Source organism: Heptranchias perlo, chromosome 2 (genome assembly GCF_035084215.1).
Source record: "Heptranchias perlo isolate sHepPer1 chromosome 2, sHepPer1.hap1, whole genome shotgun sequence".
In the NCBI taxonomy this organism is placed as follows: Eukaryota; Metazoa; Chordata; class Chondrichthyes; order Hexanchiformes; family Hexanchidae; genus Heptranchias; species Heptranchias perlo.
This window is the reverse complement of record NC_090326.1, coordinates 118,600,694-118,622,660: the sequence shown is the minus strand read 5'-3', so window position 1 is coordinate 118,622,660 and position 21,967 is coordinate 118,600,694. Positions and strand designations below refer to the sequence as shown.

Below are 21,967 nucleotides of genomic sequence, written 5' to 3'. Positions count from 1 at the left end.
TAGGGAGCAGCGATCATAGTATCATAAGGTTTAGAATAGCTATGGAAAAGGACACGGACCACTCTAAAGTAAAATTACTCAATTGGAGGAGGGTCAATTTCAATGGGATGAGAACAGATCTGGCCCGGGTAAATTGGAATCAAAGATTGGCAGGCAAAACTGTAATTGAACAATGGGTGGCCTTTAAGGAGGAGATGGTTCGGGTACAGTCTAGGGACATTCCCACGAGGCAGAAAGGTAGGGCAACTAAAGCCAGAGCTCCCTGGATGATAAAAGAGATAGAGAGTAAAATAAAGCAGAAAAAGGGGTGTATGACAGATGTCAGGTTGATAACACAAGTGAGAACCAGGCAGAATATAGAACGTTCAGAGGGGAAGTGAAAAAGGAAATAAGAGGGGCAAAGAGCGAGTATGAGAATAGACTGGCGGCCAACATAAAAGGGAATCCAAAACTCTTCTACAGGCGTGTAAACAGTAAACGGGTAGTAAGAGGAGGGATGGGGCTGATTAGGGACCATAAAGGAGATCTACTCATGGAGGCAGAGGGCATGGCTGAAGTACTAAATGAGTAGTTTGCATCTGTCTTTACCAAGGAAGAAGATGCTGCCACAGTCTCAGTAAAGGAAGCTATAGTTGAGATACTGAATGGGCTAAAAATTGATAAAGTAGAGGTACTTGAAAGGCTAGCTGTACTTAAAGTAGATAAGTCACCCAGTCCGGATGGGATGCATCCTAGGTTGCTGAAGGAAGTAAGGGTGGAAATTGCGGAGGTACCGGCCATAATCGTCCAAACATCCGTAGATATGGGGTGGTGCCAGAGGACTGGAGAATTGCAAATGTTACACCCTTGTTCAAAAAAGGGTGTAAGGATAAACCCAGCAACTACAGGCCAGTCAGTTTAACCTCAGTGGTGGGGAAAGTTTTAGAAATGATAATCCGGGACAGAATTAACAGTCACTTGGATGAGGGTCGATTGATTAGGGAAAGCCAGCCCGGATTTGTTAAAGGCAAATCGGGGGAAAAATTCGATAGGGGCCGTTTTTGGATGCGGGTAGCATGATATTCTATTACCCCGCGCCCAATGGCCCCTGCACAGGCAGGACTCAAGTTTGGACCCACTGGAGCACATACCTGCAACCAGCCTTCCTTTCCAGGCCTTGCACATGGAATCAATGCATTTTGCACTTTCCACCACCAGAGGGGGTGCAATCTCTTAAAGGGAGGATGTTTCTTAGAAATCTCTTAAAGGTAGCTGGTACCTGTTATTTGCTTAAAATAACAGTCTACTGTCTGCATGGAGTCTGAACAGAGATCAGACATCGCACACGTAAAACACAGATGCAGGTCCCATGTTTACATACTGATGAGTTATGTTAAAAAACTGAATAAAGGTTGCGTACTACTAAACCCTACATCCTCCAATCTGCAGGCCAGACCTCACCAATCTGACGATCTGAATTGGTACCAGGCCTGCGAGTGTGCGTGCACCAAGGTTCTCTGCTAATGCACTAGAGACCTTGGGTGCAAGAGGTGGACAGAAGGAGGGACATCCTATAACCGCAGGGGGGTGGGGGTGGGGTGGGGGACAAGAGGCCCTCCTGATGTATATCCAAAAGGCAGTGGGAGGTAGCGGGGGAACGAAGTCAATGCCAGGCGCACAGCATCATGAACATGGATGCAGTGCAGAAAGAAGTTGAATGCTTTGATATGAGTGGTCAAGGTGAGTGAGGTCAACTGTCAAGTGGTATCGCCTACCAACTGCACCACACACTACACCCCCCATCCCCCACAAACTCTTCCCATCAGTACTCAACTCTTCCAACCAGATGCTTCCTCTCACCCTTACACATTACCACTGCTTCAAGCCGCCCACCCACAACTCATAGGCCACACACACTGGCAGCTATTGAACGATGACAGGACAGTCATCCAGACACACATCCAGCTTTCTTGCAGGAGAAGGTGGCACATATCAAGAGGCAACAAGTGGCAATGGAATTTAGCCCCTCGGGCCTGTTCCGCCATTCAATGAGATCATGGTGGACGTGTGACCTAACTCCATATACCCGCCTTAGCCCCATATCCCTTAATACCCTTGGTTCACAGAAATCTATCAATCTCAGATTTAACTTTCACAAGTGAGCTAGCATCAACTGCCCTCTGCAGAAGTGCGTTCCAAACGTCTCCCACCCTTTGCGTGTAGAAGCATTTCCGAACTTCACTCCTGCACGTCCTGGCTCTAAATGTTAGGCTATGTCCCCATGTCTTAGTATTCAAGTCTAGGAGACTTCCAAAAACAGTTACAAATGTCTCGGCGGCCAGAAGCAATAATCCAGCCACTAACCTGTAAATCCTGCATGGTCCCTTTAAATAGCACTGGTGGGGGGTCCTCCAGGCACTCAGATGATCGGGGTTAAGACTGTGCGTTGAGTTGAGTGTTAAGTCCCAAAATGGTGTCTGTCACTTTAAATCAGCGTTACACACTGAAGCCATTTTCTCCCTACTTTACATGATTCCAGCATTTGATAACTGCGCCTGCGCTAACTCCTATACCAAGATGGCATCTGGCACACGTCATGCAGGAAATGTGGGTGCGCATCCAAGACGCCATCTTGGATGTCGGAGAGGCCGTAAAGCGCCGAAACAATGGGCGCTACACGGCCCAATTTAGCGCCCATCATGTTTAACTAACTTGATAGAATTTTTTGATGAGGTAACAGAGAGGTTGATGAGGGCAATGCAGTTGATGTGGTGTATATGGACTTTCAAAAGGCGTTTGATAAAGTGCCGTACGGTAGGCTTATCATCAAGATTGCGGTGCATGGAATAAAGGGGGTAGTAGCAACATGGGTACAGAATTGGCTAAGGGACAGGAAACAGAGACTAGTGGTGAACGGTTGTTTATCGGACTGGAGGGAGGTGTACAGTGGTGTCCCCCAGGGGTCGGTGCTGGGACCACTGCATTTCTTGATATATATTAATGACTTGGACTTGGGTGTACAAGGCACAATTTCCAAATTTGCAGATGACACAAAACTTGGATAAACAGTGAGGAGGATAGTGATAGACTTCAAGAGGATATAGACAGGCTGGTGGCATGGGCGGACACGTGGCAGATGAAATTTAAAGCAGAAAAATTCGAAGTGATACATTTCGGTTGGAAGAACGAGGAGAGGCAATATAAACTAGAGGGCACAATTCTAAAAGGGGTACAGGATCAGAGAGATCTGGGGGTATATGTGCACAAATCATTGAAGGTGGCAGGGCAGGTTGAGTAAGCGGTTAAAAAAGCATTCGGGATCCTGGGCTTTATAAATAGAAGCATAGAGTACAAAAGTATGGAAGTGGTACAGGAAACTGTTCAAGTTGGGGGAGTAAAAAGGAAGGCGACAGTATTGTTAAGGGGATAGACTCTGTTCTCTGCAGCCAGGAGCATGAGACCCGATGGCTATGTTGCCTACCCAGTGCCAGGGTTAAGGACATCTCCACCGGGCTGGAGAAGAACTTGGAGTGGGAGGGGGAGGATCCAGTTGTCGTGGTCTACATAGGTACCAACGACATAGGTAGGACTAAGAAAAAGGTTCTGCTGAGAGAGTTTGAGCAGCTATCGACTAAATTAAAAAGCAGAACCACAAAGTTGGTAATCTCTGGATTATTACCTGAGCCACGAGCAAATTGCAAAAGGGTCAATAGGATCAGGGAGATGAATGCGTGGCTCAAAGATTGGTGTGGGAGAAGTGGGTTTCGATTCGTGGGGCACTGGCACCAGTACTGGGGAAAGAGAGAGCTGTTCTGTTGGGATTGACTACACCTGAACCATGCTGGGACCAGAGTTCTAGCGAATCGAATAACTAGGGAGGTAGATAGGGCTTTAAACTAAATAAGGTGGGGGGGGGGGGGGGAGTGTCCCAGTGGAGAGGCTTCTAGAATGCTAAATAGAAAAGACAAGGAAGCAGTGCAGGAAAGTGATTGGGATAAGGATAACCAGATTGTGTCAGGAAAGGACAGAGCATACAAACAAAAGAGTACACTAACAAATAGGGTCCAGGTAAGAAAAAATGGTAAGACAAATAGGGCCATAGTACAAAAAAATGTTAAGATGTCTAAAAATGTTAAAAAGACAAATCTAAAAGCACTGTATCTGAATGCACAAAGCATTCGTAATAAGGTAGACTAATTAACAGCGCAAATAGATGTAAACGGATATGATATAATTGCAATTACAGAGACATGGCTGCAGGGTGACCAAGGCTGGGAGCTGAATATCTAAGAGTATTCAATATTTAGGAAAGACAGGCAAAAAGGAAAAGGAGGTGGGATGGCGTTGTTAGTAAAGGATGAAATCAGAGCATAGTGCAAAACGATATTGGCTCACTAAATCAAGATGTAGAATCAGTCTGGGTGGAGTTAAGAAGCACCAAGGGGCAGAAAACACTGGTGGGAGTTGTCTATAGGCCTCCAAACAGTAGTGGTAATGTAGGGGATGGGATCAAACAGGAAATTAGAGATGCATATAACAAGGGTACTACAGTAATCATGGGTGACTTTAATCTACATATAGACTGGCCAAACCAAATTAGCAATAACACTATGGAGGATGAATTCCTGGAGTGTGTACGAGATGTTTTTTTAGACCAGTACATTGAGGAGTCAACTAGGGAACAGGCTATCCTAGATTGGGTATTGTGCAATGAGAAGGGGTTAATTATTAATCTTGTTGTGTGGGGTCCTTTAGGGAAGAGTGACGATAACATGGTAGAATTCTTCATTAAGATGGAAAGTGAAGTAGTTCAATCCAAAACTAGGGTCCTAAATCTAAACAAAGGAAACTACGACGGTATGAGGAGTGAGTTGGCTATGATAGACTGGAAAGCTTCATTAAAAGGCATGAGGGCGGATAGACATTGGCTAACATTTAAGGAACAAATGCATGAATTGCAACAATTTACATTCCTTTGTGGTGTAAAAACACAAAAGGAAAAGTGGCCCAACCATGGATAACAAAAGAAATTAAGGATGGTATTAGACCCGAAGAGGAGTCATATAAAGTTGCCAGAAAAAGTAGCAAGCCTGAGGATTGGGAGCAGTTTATAATTCAGCAAAAAGGACCAAGAGATTGATTAAGAGGGGAAAAATAGAGTATGAGAGTAAATTTACAAGGAACATAAAAGCAGACTGTAAAAGCTTCTGCAAGCATGTAAAAAGAAAAAGATTAGTGAAGACAAATGTAGGTCCCTTACTGTCAGAAATGGGAGAATTTATAATGGGGAACAAGGAAATGGCAGAGCAATTAAACAAATACTTTGGTTCTATCTTCACGGAAGAGGACACAAATAACTTCCCAGAAATGCTAGGGAACCAAGGGTCTAGTGAGAAGGAGGAATTAAAGGAAATTATATTAGTAAAAAAAAATAGTGCTGGAGAAATTAATGGGACTGAAAGCCGATAAATCCCCAGGGGCTGATAATCTGCATCCCAGAGTACTAAAAGAGGTAGCCATGGAAAAAGTGGATGCATTAGTTGTCATCTTCCAAAATTATATAGATTATGGAACAGTTCCTGCAGATTGGAGGGTGGCAAATGTAACCCCACTATTTAAAAAAGGAGGGAGAGCGAAAACAGGGAACTACAGACCGGTTAGCCTAACATCAGTAGTAGGGTAAATGCTAGAGTCTATTATAAAGGATGTGATAACAGGACACTTAGAAAATATCAACGGGATTAGACAAAGACAACATGGATTTATGAAAGGGAAATCGTGTTTGACAAACCTACTGGAGTTTTTTGAGGATATGACTGGTAGAATAGATAAGGTAGAACCAGTGGATGTGGTTTATTTGGATTTTCAGAAGGCCTTTGATAAAATCCCACATAAGAGCTTACTGTGCAAAATTAAAGCACATGGGATTGGGGATAATATACTGGCATGGATTGAAAATTGGTTAACAGACAGGAAACAGAGAGTAGGAATAAACGGGTCTTTTTCCGGGTGACGGGCAGTGACTAGTGGGGTACCGCAGGGATCAATGTTTGGGCCCCAGCTATTCACAATATATATCAATGATTTGGATGAGGGAACCAAATGTAATATTTCCAAGTTTGCTGATGACACAAAACTAGGTGGGATTATGAATTGTGAGGATGCAGCAAAGAGGCTTCAAGGCAATTTAGACAAGTTGAGTGAATGGGCAAATACATGGCAGATGCAGTATAACGTGGATAAATGTGAAGTTATCCACTTCGGAAGGAAAAACAGAAAGGCAGAGTATTATTTAAATGGTGATAGATTGGGAAATGTTGATATACAAAGGGACCTGGGAGTCCTTGTACACCAGTCACTGAAAGCAAACATGCAGGTGCAGCAAGCAGTTAGGAAGGAAAATGGTATGTTGGCCTTCGTTGCAAGTGGATTTGAGTACAGGAGCAAGGATGTCTTACTGCAGTTATACAGGGCCTTGGTGAGACCACACCTGGAGTATTGTGTGCAGTTTTGGTGTCCTTACCTAAGAAAGGATATACTTGCCTTAGAGGGAGTGCAGCGAAGGTTCACCAGACTGATTCCTGGGATGGCAGGGCTGTTGTATGAGGAGAGATTGGGTTGACTTGGCCTGTATTCACTCGAATTTAGAATAATGAGAGGGGATCTCATTGAATCATATAAAATTCTGACAGGGCTAGACAGACTGGATGCAGGGAGGATGTTTCCCCTGGCTAGGGGGTCCAGAACGAAGGGTCACAGTCTCAGGATACAGGGTATGACATTTAGGACTGAGATGAGGAGAAATTTCTTCACTCAGAGGGTGGTGAACCTGTGGAATTCTCTGCCATTGAAGGCTGTGGAGGCCAAGTCACTGAATATATTTAAGAAGGAGCTAGATAGATTTCTAGACACAAAAGGCATCAGGGATTATGGGGAGAGAGCGGGAATATGGTATTGAGATAGAGGATCAGCCATGATCATATTGAATGGCGGAGCAGGCTGGAAGGGCCGATTGGCCTACTCCTGCTCCTATTTTCTATGTTTCTATGTTTCTAAGTCATGATGAACCTTTATAAAACACTGGTTCGGCCACAACTGGAGTATTGTGTCCAGTTCTGGACACCGCACTTCAGAAAAGATGTGAAAGCCTTAGAGAGGGTGCAGAAGAGATTTACTAGAATGATTCCAGGGATGAGGGACTTTAGTTATGTGGATAGACTGGAGAAGCTGGGGTTGTTCTCCTTGGAACAGAAATGGATGCGAGGAGATTTGATAGAAGTGTTCAAAATCTTGAAGGGTCTAGACAGAGTAGATAGAGAGAAACTGTTCCCATTGGAGTAAGGGTCAAGGACCAGAGGACATAGATTTAAAGCGATATGAGAAAAAACTTTTTTACACAGCAAGTGGTCAGGATCTGGAATGCACTGCCCGAGGGGGTGGTGGAGGCAGATTCAATCATGGCCTTCAAAAGGAACTGGATGAGTACTTGAAAAGAAAACATTTGCAAGGCTACGGGGAAAGGGTGGGGGAGTGGAACTCGCTGGATTGCTCTTGCATAGAGCTGGCATGGACTCAATGGGCCGAATGGCCTCCTTCCGCGCTGTAACCTTTCTACGATTCAATGATTCTCCAGTCTATCCACGTAACTGAAGTCCCTCATCCCTGGAAACATTCTAGTAAATCTTTTCTGCACCCTCTCTAAGGCCTTCACATCCTTCCTAAAGTGCGCTGCCCAGAATTGGACACAATACTCCAGTTGTGGCCGAACCAGTGTTTTATAAAGGTTCATCATAACCTCCTTGCTTTTGTACTCTATGACTCTATTATAAAGCCCAGGATCCCGTATGCTTTATAAACCGCTTTCTCAAGCTGTCCTGCCACCTTCAATGATCTGTGCACATATACCTCTAGGTTTCTCTGTTCCTGCACCCCCTTTAGAATTGTACCCTTTAGTTTGTATTGCCTCTCCTCGTTCTTCCTACCAAAATGTACCACTTCGCACTTTTCTGCATTAAATTTCATCTGCCAGGTGTCTGCCCATTCCACAGCCTGTCTTTGTCCTCTTGAAGTCTATCACTATCCTCCTCACTGTTCACTACACTTCCAAGTTTTGTGTCATCTGCAAATTTTGAAATTGTACCTTGTACACCCAAGTCCAAGTCATTAATATATATCAAGAAAAGCAGTACACCTTCCTCCAGTCCGAAAAACAACCATTCACCACTACTCTGTTTCCTGCCTCCTAGCCAATTTCGTATCCATGCTGCCACTGCCCCTTTTATTCCATGGGCTTCAACTTTGCTATTATGTGGCACTTGATCAAATGCATTTTGAAAGTCTATAAACACCACATTAACAGCATTGCCCTCATCAACCCTCTCTGTTACCTCATCAAAAAATTTAATCGTTAGTTAAACACAATTTGTCTTTAACAAATCTGTGCTGACTTTCCTTTATTAATCCACACTTGTCCAAGGGACTATTAATTTTGTCCCGGATTATCATTTCTAAAAGCTTCCCCACCACCGAGGTTAAACTGACTCGCCTGTAGTTGTTGGGTTTATCCTTACACCCTTTTTTGAACAAGGGTGTAACATTTGCAATTCTCCAATCCTCTGGCACCATCCCCATATCTAAGGATGATTGGAAGGTTATGGCCAGTACCTCCGCAATTTCCACCCTTACTTCCCTCAGCAACCTAGAATGCATCCCATCCGGATTGGGTGACTTATCTACTTTAAGTACAGCCAGCCTTTCTAGTACCACCTCTTTATCAATTTTTAGCCCATCCAGTATCTCAACTACCTCCTCTTTTATTGTGACTTTGGCAGCATCTTCTTCCTTGGTAAAGACAGATGCAAAGTACTCATTTAGTACCTCGGCCATGCCCTCTGCCTCCATGAGTAGATCTCCTTTTTGGTCCCTAATCGGCCCCACCCCTCCTCTTACAATATATATATGCCTATAGAAGACTTTTGGATTCCCTTTCATGTTAGTTGCCAGTCTATTCTCAAACTCTGTCTATGACCCTCATTTCCTTTTTCACTTTCCCTCTGAACTTTCGATATTCAGCATGGTTCTCACTTGTATTATCAACCTGACTTCTGTCATCAGCCCTCTTTTTTCTGCTTCATCTTACTCTCTATCTTTTTCGTCAACCAGGGAGCTCTGGCTTTGGTTGCCGTACCTTTCCCCCTCATGGGAATGTACCTAGACTGTACCTGATCCATCCCCTCTTTAAAGGCCGCCCATTGTTCGGTTACAGCTTTGCCTGCCAATTTTTGATTCCAATTTACCCGGGGCAGATCCATTCTCAACCCACTGGAATTGGCCCTCCTCCAATTAAGTATTTTTACTCTAGATTGCTCCTTGTCCTTTTCCATAACTAATCTAAACCTTATGATACTATGATCATTGTTCCCTGAATGTTCCCCCAGTGACACTTGCTCCACTTGACCCACCTCATTCCCCAGAACCAGATCCAGCAATGCCTCCTTCCTCGTTGGGCCGGAAACGCACTGATAAAGAAAGTTCTCCTGAACACATTTCAGAAATTCTTCCTCCTCTTTGCCCTTTACATTATTACTATCCCAGTCTATATTAGGATAATTGAAGTCCCCCATTATCACTATTCTATGGTTCTTGCACCTCTCTGTAATTTCCCTGCAAATTTGTTCCTCTATATCCTTCCCACTAGTTGGTGGCCTATAGAATACACCCAGTAGTGTAAAGGCACCTTTATTGTTTCTTAACTCTAATCAAATAGATTCCGTCCTTGATCCCTCCAGGATATCCTCTCTCTCCAGCACTGCAATATTCTCCTTAATCAATATTGCCACCTTCCCCACACACCCCGCCCCCCCTTTCTTTCCTTCCCTATCTTTCCTGAATACCTTGTATCCAGGAATATTTAGTACCCAATCCTGCCTTTTTTTGAGCCAGATCTCCGTTAGTGCCACAACATCATATTCCCATGTGGCTATTTGCACCTGCAGCTCAATTCACAACCCCTCAGATAATGAAGCAGTCTGTGCCCGCATGCAGCAAGACCTGGACGACATCCAGGCTTGGGCTCATAAGTGTCAAGTAACATTCGACCAGACAAGTGTCAGGCAATGACCATCTCCAACAAGAGAGAGTCTAACCACCTCCCCTTGACATTCAACGGCATAACCATCGCCGAATCCCCCACCATCAACATCCTGGGGGTCACCATTGACCAGAAACTTAACTGGACCAGCCATATAAATATTGTGGCTACAAGAGCAGGTCAGAGGCTGGGTATTCTGCGGCGAGTGACTCACCTCCTGACTCCCCAAAGCCTTTCCACCATCTACAAGGCACAAGTCAGGAGTGTGATGGAATACTCTCCACTTGCCTGGATGAGTGCAGCTCCAACAACTCAAGAAGCTCGACACCATCCAGGACAAAGCAGCCTGCTTGATTGGCACCCCATCCACCACCCTAAACATTCACTCCCTTCACCACCGGCGTACTGTGGCTGCAGTGTGTACCATCCACAGGATGCATTGCAGCAACCCGCCAAGGCTTCTTCGACAGCACCTCCCAAACCCGCGACCTCTACCACCTAGAAGCACAAGGGCAGCAGGCACATGGGAACAACACCACCTGCATGTTCCCCTCCAAGTCACACACCATCCCGACTTGGAATTATATCGCCATTCCTTCATCGTCATTGGGTCAAAATCCTGGAACTCCCTTCCTAAAGCACTATGGGAGAACCTTCACCACACAGACTGCAGCGGTTCAAGAAGGCAGCTCACCACCACCTTCTCAAGGGCAATTAGGGATGGGCAATAAATGCTGGCCTCGCCAACGATGCCCACATCCCATGAACGAATAAAAAAAAGCTCACCAACCTTACCATAACTTTTTATTTTTCAAGAACTTTCACTTTCCTTTAAATTTTCAAATTAAATTCACATTTTTACTCAAAACAGACCCTTTCAGCTTTGAGGATATTTTTCTATATTCATTCTTGGGATGTGGACGTCATCGGCAAGGTCAGGATTTATTGGCCATCCCTAGTGGCCCTTGAGAATGTGGTGATGAGCCGCCTTCTTGAACCACTGCAGTCTATATGGCGAAGATACTCCCACACTGCTGTTAGGGAGTTCCAGGATTTCGACCCATTTTGACAGGATGGTGTGGGATTTGGAGAGGATGGTGTTCCGATGCACTGCTGCCCTTGTCCTTCTAAGTGTTAGAGGTTGCAGGTTTTGGAGGTGCTGGTGAAGAAGATTTGAGATGTACATAAACATAATTGTTTCAGAAGATCCCAGGTTAGATCTCCTGCATGCACTGAATTATTCTTTCAACTAGAGAGACAGGTATATTTATTAATTTTGTTGATTTCTGTTGGGATTTTTTTATTTCCATGATTTTCCTAAAAATTCTGAAGACACCACATTACAGGACTGGAGAATTTTAGCTATGAGGAAAGATTGGAAAGGTTGGGTTGTTCTGGAACAGAGGAGGCTGAGGGGTGATTTAATTGAGGTGTACAAAATTATGAAGGGCCTAGATAGAGTGAATCGGAAGGACCTATTTCCCTCAGCAGAGAGGTCAATAACCAGGGGGGCATATATTTAAAGTGATTGATAGAAAGATTAGAGGGGAGCTGACAAAACATTTTTTCACCCAGAGGGTGTTGGGGGTCTGGAACTTGCTGCCTGAAAGGGTGGTCGAGGCAGAAACCCTCAACTCATTTAAAAAGTACCTGGATGTGCACCTTAAGTGCTACAGACAGAGTGCTGTAAAGTGGGATTAGGTTGGGTGGCTCATTTTCGGCCGGAGCCCACAGAATGGCCTCCATCTGCACCGTAAATTTTCTATGATTCTATGCTTTCACAATTTGTTGGGCTGATTCAGTACGAGTCTTAATTTTCCAGATTTATTTTTTCCAATATTCTTTAGAAACATAGAAAATAGGAGCAGGAGTAGGCCATTCAGCCCTTTGAGCCTGCCGCGCCATTCAATATGATCATGGCTGATCCTCTCTCTCAATACCATATTCCCGCTCTCTCCCCATACCCCTTGATTTTTTTTCCTGATTTTCACTAATAATTGAAAAGAGCTCCTTTAGCCATCCCCAGATGGCTCACTGAGTAGGTGTGTCAGTTCTTGTGCTCTTTACATAAAAATGTTAAAAGGGCCTAGATGTGATCTATGTTTTGTGCTGAAAAATCTGTTTCAGCCAGGAAAGTAATTTTGCATTTGGTTTATGTCATTTATTATTTTCTGAACTTTTCCTTTTCGTGGTCCATAAATTTTGGTCACATTCCTATGATTAGTTTATTATTGACAATAATTGAATTTTTCATGCAAATGTAACTAACATGTAAATTTGAGAATTTTATTCTGCAGTGAATCTTCTTGCTAGGAAGCACGTCATGTGCACAGCGAAGCCATAACTCTCCATAGTTAGTACATGATGGGATCCATTCTGAATGATTACTGACGTGTCAGCATCAGTGTAATTAAATGACCGTCAGTCCACAATTGATTTCTAGGAAGTAAGTGTATAGATCCAACGCTATAATATGTTAAAAGTCATGTCTAGCATGCAATTCCTGTTCCTCAAACTTAAATCCTGTGCCATGATTTTGTCACACTTGAGGTACTGCCTATGTATTACTTGTACGTATATCTACCATTCTCACCTCCCAACCTTCGAGGCACTGCTGCTTCATCAAACTTCATCTCTGGCTCTGTTTGTCCTGCTGCAAGTTGGCACCGTCGTATCTTTCGCAGGCCCATTTTTAACCTTGAGCATCAGGAAGTGGATGGCATGGGCCAAAGGTCGGTTAGGGGATTGAGAGGGGACAGGATGCAGGAGGGGGCAAGAAAAGGTAACATCTTGGGGTGGCAACCAATCATAATGGGGTTGTAGGAAGGGTATAGGAAGCATTTGGGTAAGGTTATGTGGTAGAGCAGGCAGTGGGAGCAAGTGGATGAGGCAGAAACAGGAGGAACAGGGAGACAATTATAAAATGCATGAGGGCATAGGGACGAGCATGGTGGGATAGTGGATTGAGACTGGATGAGAGATGAGGATGAGCGGGGAGGAAGTGGTGGGAAGGTCTAAGGGAGGTGATAGGATAGTGCAGCTGATGGAAAGGTGTAGAAGATGAGATGGCATGTGCAGTTGAGGGCACAGACATCAAGCAATGGGAGTGGAGTGAAACATTCTTCACGTTACTTTCTGCTGTCAGCCCTGTGACTCACCAATGCCCCTAAACCTAAAGATGGCATCCAGTCCTAGCTAGGAGGTGGAGTGACGGAGGGGTTTAGGGAGGGAATTCCAGAGCTTGGGGCCTAGACAGCTGAAGGCACAGCTGCCAATGATGGGGCGAAGGGAGTGCGGATGTACAAGAGGCCAGTCAGAGGAAGGGAAGAGTTCTGGGGTTGTGGTAGGGTTAAGAGGAGGGTACAGAGATAGGGAGGAGTGACACCATGAAGAGATTTAAACACGAAGATGGTCATTTTAAATTGTTGGTGTAGAGAGACCAGGAGCCAATGTAGGTCATCAAGAACAGAGGTGACAGATGAGAGACTTGGTGCAGGATAGGGTAAGGGCAGCAGAGTTTTGGATGAGCTGACGTTTACGGAGGACGGGACGCCAGCCAGGAGAACATTGGAACAGTCGAGTCTGAAGGTGGCAACGGCATGGGTGAGGTTTTGAGTGGTAGATGGGCTGAGGCAGGGGCGGGGGCAAGTGATGTTACGGAGATGGAAGTAAACGGTCTTTGTGATGGAGGGGGAAGAGCGGGATAGAGGGAAGGACTACAAGGCAAAGACACATACAAAAGAGAATACAGACAAGCAGAAAAATAGAACAAGAGCACAGAACCAGCAACATGAAAACAAGAGACAGATAAGACAGTGTGTGCTGCACTTGCTGTGAGCACTGCCACAGGAGACCCACTTGAAGAGTTGTTTACTATATTTACTATTAATATTTTAAAAACTGTCTTTCCCCCCACTTCATTGCTTTACCGGTCAAAAAATCAAATCCTTTCCTGACTAACCCACCATCAGTTCTTATCCATCCTACCCTCTGACTTACCATCACAGGTGATCCACTAGTATAAGAAAGAGAAGTATGTATACAATCACAGTCAGTATCAGTTTAGTTCATTTAGATGATACAGAAGATAGATATAACACAGATTTTAGTATTTTAAAATATTTTTGTAGAGTTTTGTGCTTGTGTTTAAAAATGTAAATCACTAAGAGGAAGGAAAGAATTTAAGTTCTTGTTGAAAAAAATAATTTATTAAGAAATAAAAACTTCAGAATGTACTGTAAATTGCTTGACTGTGTATAAACCGACATAAGCAAGGGCTAATATTAGAGATAAACAGAAATACTAAGTACAAAACATTATACTTTTACAGTAGTAACATTTGACAGTACAGCCAATTGAAATATATGGAATAAAAAATGACTACTGAAAACAATTATCAATGTTTTTGGGTTTATAAATAATTGTGCTGGGGAATTGAACTTTTTTTTTAAAGTTTGCACTTTTAGTTTAGGATGCCAATTGCAATGGAATCCTCCTTTGCTTTGCCCAAGCTTCAACCCTACCCTCAGACACACAATCTGTCGCCTTTGATTTCTCCAATCAGCCTTTTTAGTGCACAATTCAGAGCCATTTTGTGAGACCAAATCAAATCCAGTGGGCACACCAAACAATTGCTAGAACTAATTTCAGTGAGATCCTCAATTCATTCGTCTAGTTTGGATTCAAAATCCTACCTTCAAAGTGAATAGCAATAGAACATGAAATATGGAAGAATGTGAGCTGGTTCCTCTCAGAATATATATTTATTGTATTATGAACTTTGTCTCTCAAGGGAGGTGGGCAACAGGTAAACTTCTCAAGATAAGGTATGTGAAATTTCTTCTCAACTCCTGAAAATAATCCTGGATATTAATCCAACATTAGAACCCATATTGTTTAACTCTGACCAGTTGCACTCCACAGATGACATATCTCTAGTTCTAGCTACCACATTTAACCCCCTTCTTTTCAGAACAACTGAAAACAGACAGTGTATAATTCTCAAGAGCTGCTGCTCAGCATTTTCTGCAGGAAACATTCCTCCCCCTTTCAAACTTTTAAATCACCAATTTATAATGCATTGTTTTTAAAAATGCCATTTCAACTTGAAATTTTTATGAAGTACAGAAATATATATTTATCTCCACCATTCTTTCATACTGATATCAAGTTTTATTTACTTGGTATCCAGTATGAAAGAATGGTGGAAGTACACCAATTTGGAAGTGGGAAGCCGAGCAGATTTAAGCAATTTAACAGCAGCAAACCATATCTGCTTAGTATAATTCAGAGATAATTCTACTGAACTCCTAAATACATAGAAGAAACTATTTCTGCTTACAGTGCTGATAAGGCCAGCATCTTATTTCACAAAATCTTTGTTCTAAAACTTAAGCACGCAAGAACAAGGATGGACCATTTGGCCAAACAAACTTGCTGTACAATGTTTTTAGCTATGACAGCTCCATCTCTTCAATCTCAATTCTCTGCCTTTTCTCCAATTCACGTAATACTCTTACTTGCCAAATAAGTATTCATTTCCCTTTTAAACACCTCAATTACTTTGATTCTGCTTCTTGTGCAGTGTATTATAAATTCTCACAACCTTTTGTGTGAATACATTTTCCCCCAATTATCTTAATTGATTAATTTCTAATTTTAAGATTAAGATTACAAACCCTGGTTCTGAATTCCCCTACTAGAGGGAAGAATGTTACCCTATCAACATGGGAATTCCCTTCATGAATTTAAACACCTCAATCAGATCACATCTCAACTTCCTCATCTTCAGAGAATATAATTTAAATTTACCAAGTCTCTCATCATAACCAAGTCCCTCAGCCAGGTATCATTTTAATGAATCATCACTAGACTTTCTCCAACACCAGAATACCCTTCCCAAAATGGTGTGCCCAAAACTGAACACAATATTTCAAATGAGGTCTGCAGTACTACCTCCTTGCTTTTATATTCTTTACCTCTTGTGGTGACAGCCAGCATCTCATTTAGCTTTTTGATTGTTCTTTGCATTAGTGAAATAGCTGTTAATGACTTTGTACCTGGACACCCAATGCCTTTATTTATCTACATACCCCAGTGCTTCCCCATTTAGACTGTGTTGCCATCTGTCATTGTTCCAAAATAACAACCATTTACATCGATAATGCATGAAAAAAATTTTAAACAATTAATAACCAAAATTATAGCAAAAGGTGAATGGAGATATTAATGTTACAATGTTTTTCTAAATTGTCTTTCTATAAAATCTATTGAACAGTACAGCTATAACAGTAATGCATACTCCAGGCCTGGGTTTCATTCCTCTTTAAGAACAAGATAACACTGTTTTTTATTTTGCAAAGAAATCTGGCAACAAAATTATCCAACAGACACTTAATCAGTATTAAGCACTTGTTAAAAGAAATACATCAAGTAAGGTATACACGATTTTTCAATATTTCAATATCATACAAATATACAACAAAAAACAGGCTAAATCACAAACAATGACATTTTTTCTTGAATTCTTAATAATCCAAAGCACTTCAGGTCAACAAGAATGTATGGTCAAGATAAATATATCTTGGTATTTAATGGTTACCCATATCCATGTCTCTCTGTCAAATTTCTTTCATTTACACTCAGTTGGCCGCTTAACTTCATTAGTAACTTCACAATCAGACCAGCCTGCAGGATGGAGGTAGAAATAAATGTTATTGAAAGATAATGTGGGTTGCAATAAGTAAACTGCATTCTTCTATCTTGCATGACAAAAAAAAATGTAAATATCTTAGTCTATTTACAATACTGAGCAAAAATCCTTTTGAAATTAAATGATCCTAATGGTTAGGAAGATTTTGTCAGAAGAAAATTTTGGAAATTATGTTTAGTGGTTCTATTGATATGTCACAGTTCGGTCAATTTGTGATTAGCCATTTTTACCACATTTATTTTTGTTCACATCAAATATGATGTTGCTAAATTACAAGAAAAAAACCTAATCTAAAAATATTGGCCCAGATTTTGCTGGAGCAGGGCGCCGTTAGTGCACATTTAAGTTTTAAAATTTCTTTGCCCACAAAGTTGCTGGAAGTGAAAGCTGATAACAGCGCGAGGGCAACAGGACATCTGGGACCTTGGTGAACAACAGGACAAACAGTGTATCTCCTTAACCAATGAGACTTATGGATTGAGAAATAAACAGAGGAAGGACTGAAGAAAGGTGAATTAGAGTGGGTGAATTCAATGTCAAATCAAGTACAGAAAGAGAAATAAAGAGAGGGAAAGAAAGATTGAATTGAGAAAGAGAAAAAAAAAGAAACAGAAAGGAAAAGTAAGAAAAAAAGACATTTTTGAAATCTCCAATAGGAATAAGACTCCACACTTTTCAAAAGCAAAATACTGCGGATGCTGGGAATCTGAAATAAAAACGAAAATGCTGGAAATACTCAGCAAGTGAGGCAGCATCTGTGGAGAAAGAAACAGAGCTAACGTTTCAGAGTGAAGACCTTTTGTCGGAATTGGAAGATGTTAATAGTTAAAGTTTTTAAGCAAGTACAGAGCCAGGGAACAGGTGGGAGGGAGGGGAGGAAGAACAAAAGGGAAGGTCTGTGATAGGGTAGAGGGCAAAAGCGATTAAATGACAAAAGGGATGATGGTGCAAGGCAAGGAAGGTGGTGATGGGACAGGTTAAGAAACAAAAGATGGGTCTAGAGGAGCTGTAAATGGCAACAGCAGAACCATTACCAGCACCTGCTGTCTGGAAAAATGGGAGCAGTGGTTATGATCTGAAGTTATTGAAATCAATGTCGATTCCGGAAGGTTGTAAAGTGCCTAAACGAAAGATGAGGTGCTGTTCGTCAAGCTTACATTGAGCTTCATTGGAACAACGCAAGAGGCCGAGGAGAGAGGTCAGAGTCGGAGTGGGGCAGGGAATTAAAACGGCATGCGACCGGCAGGTCAGGGTCACGCTTGCGGAGAGAGCAGAGGTGTTCAGCAAAGCCATCACCCAATCTGCGTTTGATCTCCCCAATGTAGAGGAGACTGCATTGTATGCAGTGAATACAGTATATTAAATTGAAAGAAGTATAAGTAAATCGCTGTTTTACCTGGAAGAAGTGTTTGGGGCTCTGGATGGTGGGAAGGGAGGAGGTGAAAGGGCTGGTGTTGCATCTCCTGCGCTCGCAGGGGAAGGTGCTGTGGGGAGGAGAGCGGGTGTTGAGGGTGATGGAAGAGTGGACCAGGGTGTTGTGGACGGAGCAGTCCCTTCGGAATGCTGAAAGGGGAGGGGAAGGGAAGATGTGTTTGGTGGTGGGATTGCACTGGAGGTGGCGGAAGATGATACGTTGAATGTGGAGGCTGGTGGGATGGAAGGTGAGGGCAAGGGGGACCCTATCATGGCTCTGGGAGGGAAGGGAAGGGGCGAGGGCAGAAGTGTGGGAAATTGGACGGACGTGGTCAAGGGCCATGTCAACTAAAGTGGAGGGGGATCCTCCGTTGAGGATAAAGGAAGACATATCGGAAGCACTGGTGTTGAAAGTGGCATCGTCAGAACAGATGCGATGGAGACGGAGAAACTGGGAGAAGGGAACAGAGTCCTTACAGGAAGCGGGGTGGGAGGAAGTGTAATCAAGGTAGCTGTGGGAGTCGGTGGGCTTATAATAGATATTGGTTGACAGTCTATCCCCAGAAATGGAGATAAAGAAGTCGAGGAAGGGAAGGGAAGAGTTGGAGATGGATCATGTGAGGGCGAGGGAAGGGTGGAAATTGGAAGCAAAGTTGATGAAATTTTCCAGTTTGGGGTGAGAGCAGGAAACGGCACAGATACAGCCATCAACGTATCGGAAAAAGAGGTGAGGGAGGGGACCTGAGTAGGACTGGAAGAAGAAATGTTCCACGTATCCCACAAAAAGGCAGGCATAGCTTGCACCCATAGCAACACCTTTTATTTGGAGGAAGTGAGCAGAGTCAAAGGAGAAGTTGTTCAACGTAAGAACAAGTTCAGCCAGGCGGAGGAGGGTGGTGGAGGATGGGGACTGGTTGGGCCGCCATTCAAGGAAGAAGCGGAGGGCCCGTAGGTCGTCCTGATGGGGGATAGAGGTGTAGAGGGATTGGACATCCATGGTGAAAAGGAGACGGTTAGGGCTGGGGAACTGGAAACTGTTAAAGTGGCAGAGGGCGTCAGAAGAGTCGCAGATATAGGTCGGAAGAGAGTGGACAAAAGGGAGAAAAAGTAGAGTCGCGATAGGAGAAAGTAAGTTCAGCCTGTTCTTGCCCCACGGAAACGATGGGTCTCCCAGGGCAGTCCTGTTTGTGGATCTTGGGAAGGAGGTAGAAGCGGTCTGTGGGGGGTTGGGGAACATGAGGCTGGGGGCCGTGGGGGAAGCTCTCTGGAAGTGATAAGGTCAGTGACGGTCTGGGAAACTATGACTTGATGTTCGGCAGTGGGGTCATGGTCTAGGGGGCCGTGTCGGAGAGTTGGCGTTCAGCCTCCGCAAGGTAGAAGTCAGTCCGCCACACAACAATAGTGCCACCCTTGTCGCACTTTTAATTGTTCACTTTCTGGGCAAGAGAAGTTGATTGGCAGTCCTTAACAATTATCACATCGTTAAAAGAGTATTTACGCTAGTAATTACTAGACAACTTTCTGTGGCGAGTTTAATGGACAATTAATGTGCAAATGCAGCAACTTCATGAAAATCACAGGGAGGTTTAGGGCGAGATGTCGTTTTCGTGAAGCTAATGGTGGAGTGGCCCAAATTGGCCAGCAACTTGCGGCGATTCGCAATTTACGGGGTATCTCTTCCTCACCACAAGTTGCTGTCCGATTTGCACGTTAATAATGGCGTGCGTCGTTCACACGCAGTTATTTTTTAAAGCAAACTCTGGGCCATTGTTTAAGCTCCTAGCTTGGTTTGAAAATTGGAAAGGTTCACCTTTGTGTCAGCGCTACTGAGAATAATTTCTTACCTGCTTTGTGTGTACGACAAGGCTCATTTTATTTTCCAAACTGTGAATTTGAAAGTAGGCATCTGCTTCACCCAACTGCCACATGAGGGAGCCATATTTAAGGCTAATCAGCAAAGCCTGACAAAGATTGAGAAGTATCAAGAAAAGTAATAACATTACCACCAATTGCATTTGCAGTTCTGGAAATAGTTTGTCAATAGTTAAGAATTTCTATCTGAAATGGTCTGTGACTGTGTGTTTGGACACCAACATACTGTGCTACAAAGAGGGAGAAAGTGGGTTTCCAGCCACGAGTCCCAGACGGTTAGTTCCCATTTACAATCAGTCGGTAAATCACCAAACCATACTATCAAAAAAAATATTGGCAGAAGTCAAGCCTTGCAATCTATCTCCCAGAAGCTGGCTACAGGGTGGACAATATTGCTAGGTAGAAATAGGTGGTTTTCGTGATGGATAGGATGCAGGGTTTAAAGCTCATCTCAAGGCTGAACAGGACGTCACGGTTGCACAGTCCTAGTATTTAAAACACCAGTCATGCTGTTTGTTGTGCTGATTGAATAGTGGCTGTTAATTTAACAATGAGTTGAGGATTAAATGGAAAAAGCTTCATACCTCTATCCCTGGAGAAGACAAAAAAAAGTTACAATATAGAATTATGGAACTGTAGCTTTCCTACAACAATTACCTATATAAAGTTACCACTTCAGATGTAATTCATCACGTGAAGCGCTCAAGAAGGTATTAATTAAATGCATGTATGTTACATTACAAATTCATTGGGAGCTTGTACAGTCAATTTACCTTAGTTTCCATGTTTAGCAGATGCAGACCTTTTGTGTTTACACCAACGTACACCTTGACAACTTTATGACTACTTGAGCTTGCTTTAGTATATACTTGTCCTGTGAAAAAGGCTGCTCCATAAGTTGGAAATTCCCAGCAAATCTGTAGGAAGAGACGCTGAAGATGGTGCATCTCCTTACTGATCCCTTCACGACTGCTAAGGCTCTGTTAAAGATAATATTCTTTCGGATTAAAAAGGTATATACTCTGAAGCAAAAAAGCTACCAGTGCAAAAAAAGACAGAATCTGAGATCTGCAAAATGTTTTAGTCATATCCACATTGCAGTTTAAGAACTATAGCTGAGGCTGCTGTTGGCAAATAATGTAATTTTCAATTAATATCTGTGATTATTTATCAGTTAGTAAAGACTTTTTGTTAAATCCCACTCAATATTAATTGTTTTGAGGTTTGTAACTACTCATTGTGCAATCAAAGTTATCGGTTAAAATATTTCAACACTGAAGATGTTCAGACAGCCAGTCGTTTATACAGTAAGTGCCTTACACCATGCTGAGCTACCACCTGCGTGAAACCATTTATCCAACTCAGAACTTTCAGGTTTCAATCCAGTCGTCTATGCCATCAGGCAGCAATCCTTTCACAATGGTGCATCTTTGTTAGGTCGCAGTTGGAGTACTGTGTGTAGTTTTGGGCACCCCATTATACAAAGGACATTAAAGCCATAGAGAGCGTACATCATAGATTCACCAGGATAATGCCAGGGTGGGAAACTATGGTTATGAGGAGAATCTTGAGATACTGGGATTACACTGGAGCAAAGAAGGCTAAGAGGAGATATAATACAAGTTTTTAAAATTGCAATGGTCTTGATAGAGTGAATAGGGCAAGAAAGACTTTCTTCTCTGGTGTGGAGTCAGTGACGAGGGTTCATCAATTTAAGATTGTCATTAGAGTGTGAGGAGAGAGGTTAGGAGAAATTTCTTTACACAGAGGATTGCTGGAGCATGCAGCAGCTGCTTTGTCATGTAATATGAGGCTGAGACCATTGCATTTTTTAAGGGAAAACTGGTTTAATATTTGAAGCAGAGTAAAATATAGGGAGAGCCCAGGCCAGAGGGATAATT

General features: G+C 43.0%; 1 protein-coding gene across 2 annotated transcripts in view; it reads right to left on the bottom strand.

Annotated features, from left to right (window-relative positions):
• Nucleotides 1–14,255: 14,255 nt before the first annotated feature.
• Nucleotides 14,256–21,967, bottom strand: part of krit1 (KRIT1 ankyrin repeat containing) — a 72,108-nt gene continuing 64,396 nt past the window's right edge. For both annotated transcript variants that reach the window (XM_068006441.1, XM_068006450.1), the window contains exons 15-17: nucleotides 20,840–21,046; nucleotides 20,039–20,155; nucleotides 14,256–16,756 (exon numbers count right to left, since the gene is read on the bottom strand). In XM_068006441.1, coding sequence (XP_067862542.1) covers nucleotides 16,667–16,756; nucleotides 20,039–20,155; nucleotides 20,840–21,046 — 414 coding nt within the window. In that variant the 3' untranslated portion in view covers nucleotides 14,256–16,666. The remainder of the gene's footprint in view (nucleotides 16,757–20,038; nucleotides 20,156–20,839; nucleotides 21,047–21,967) is intronic.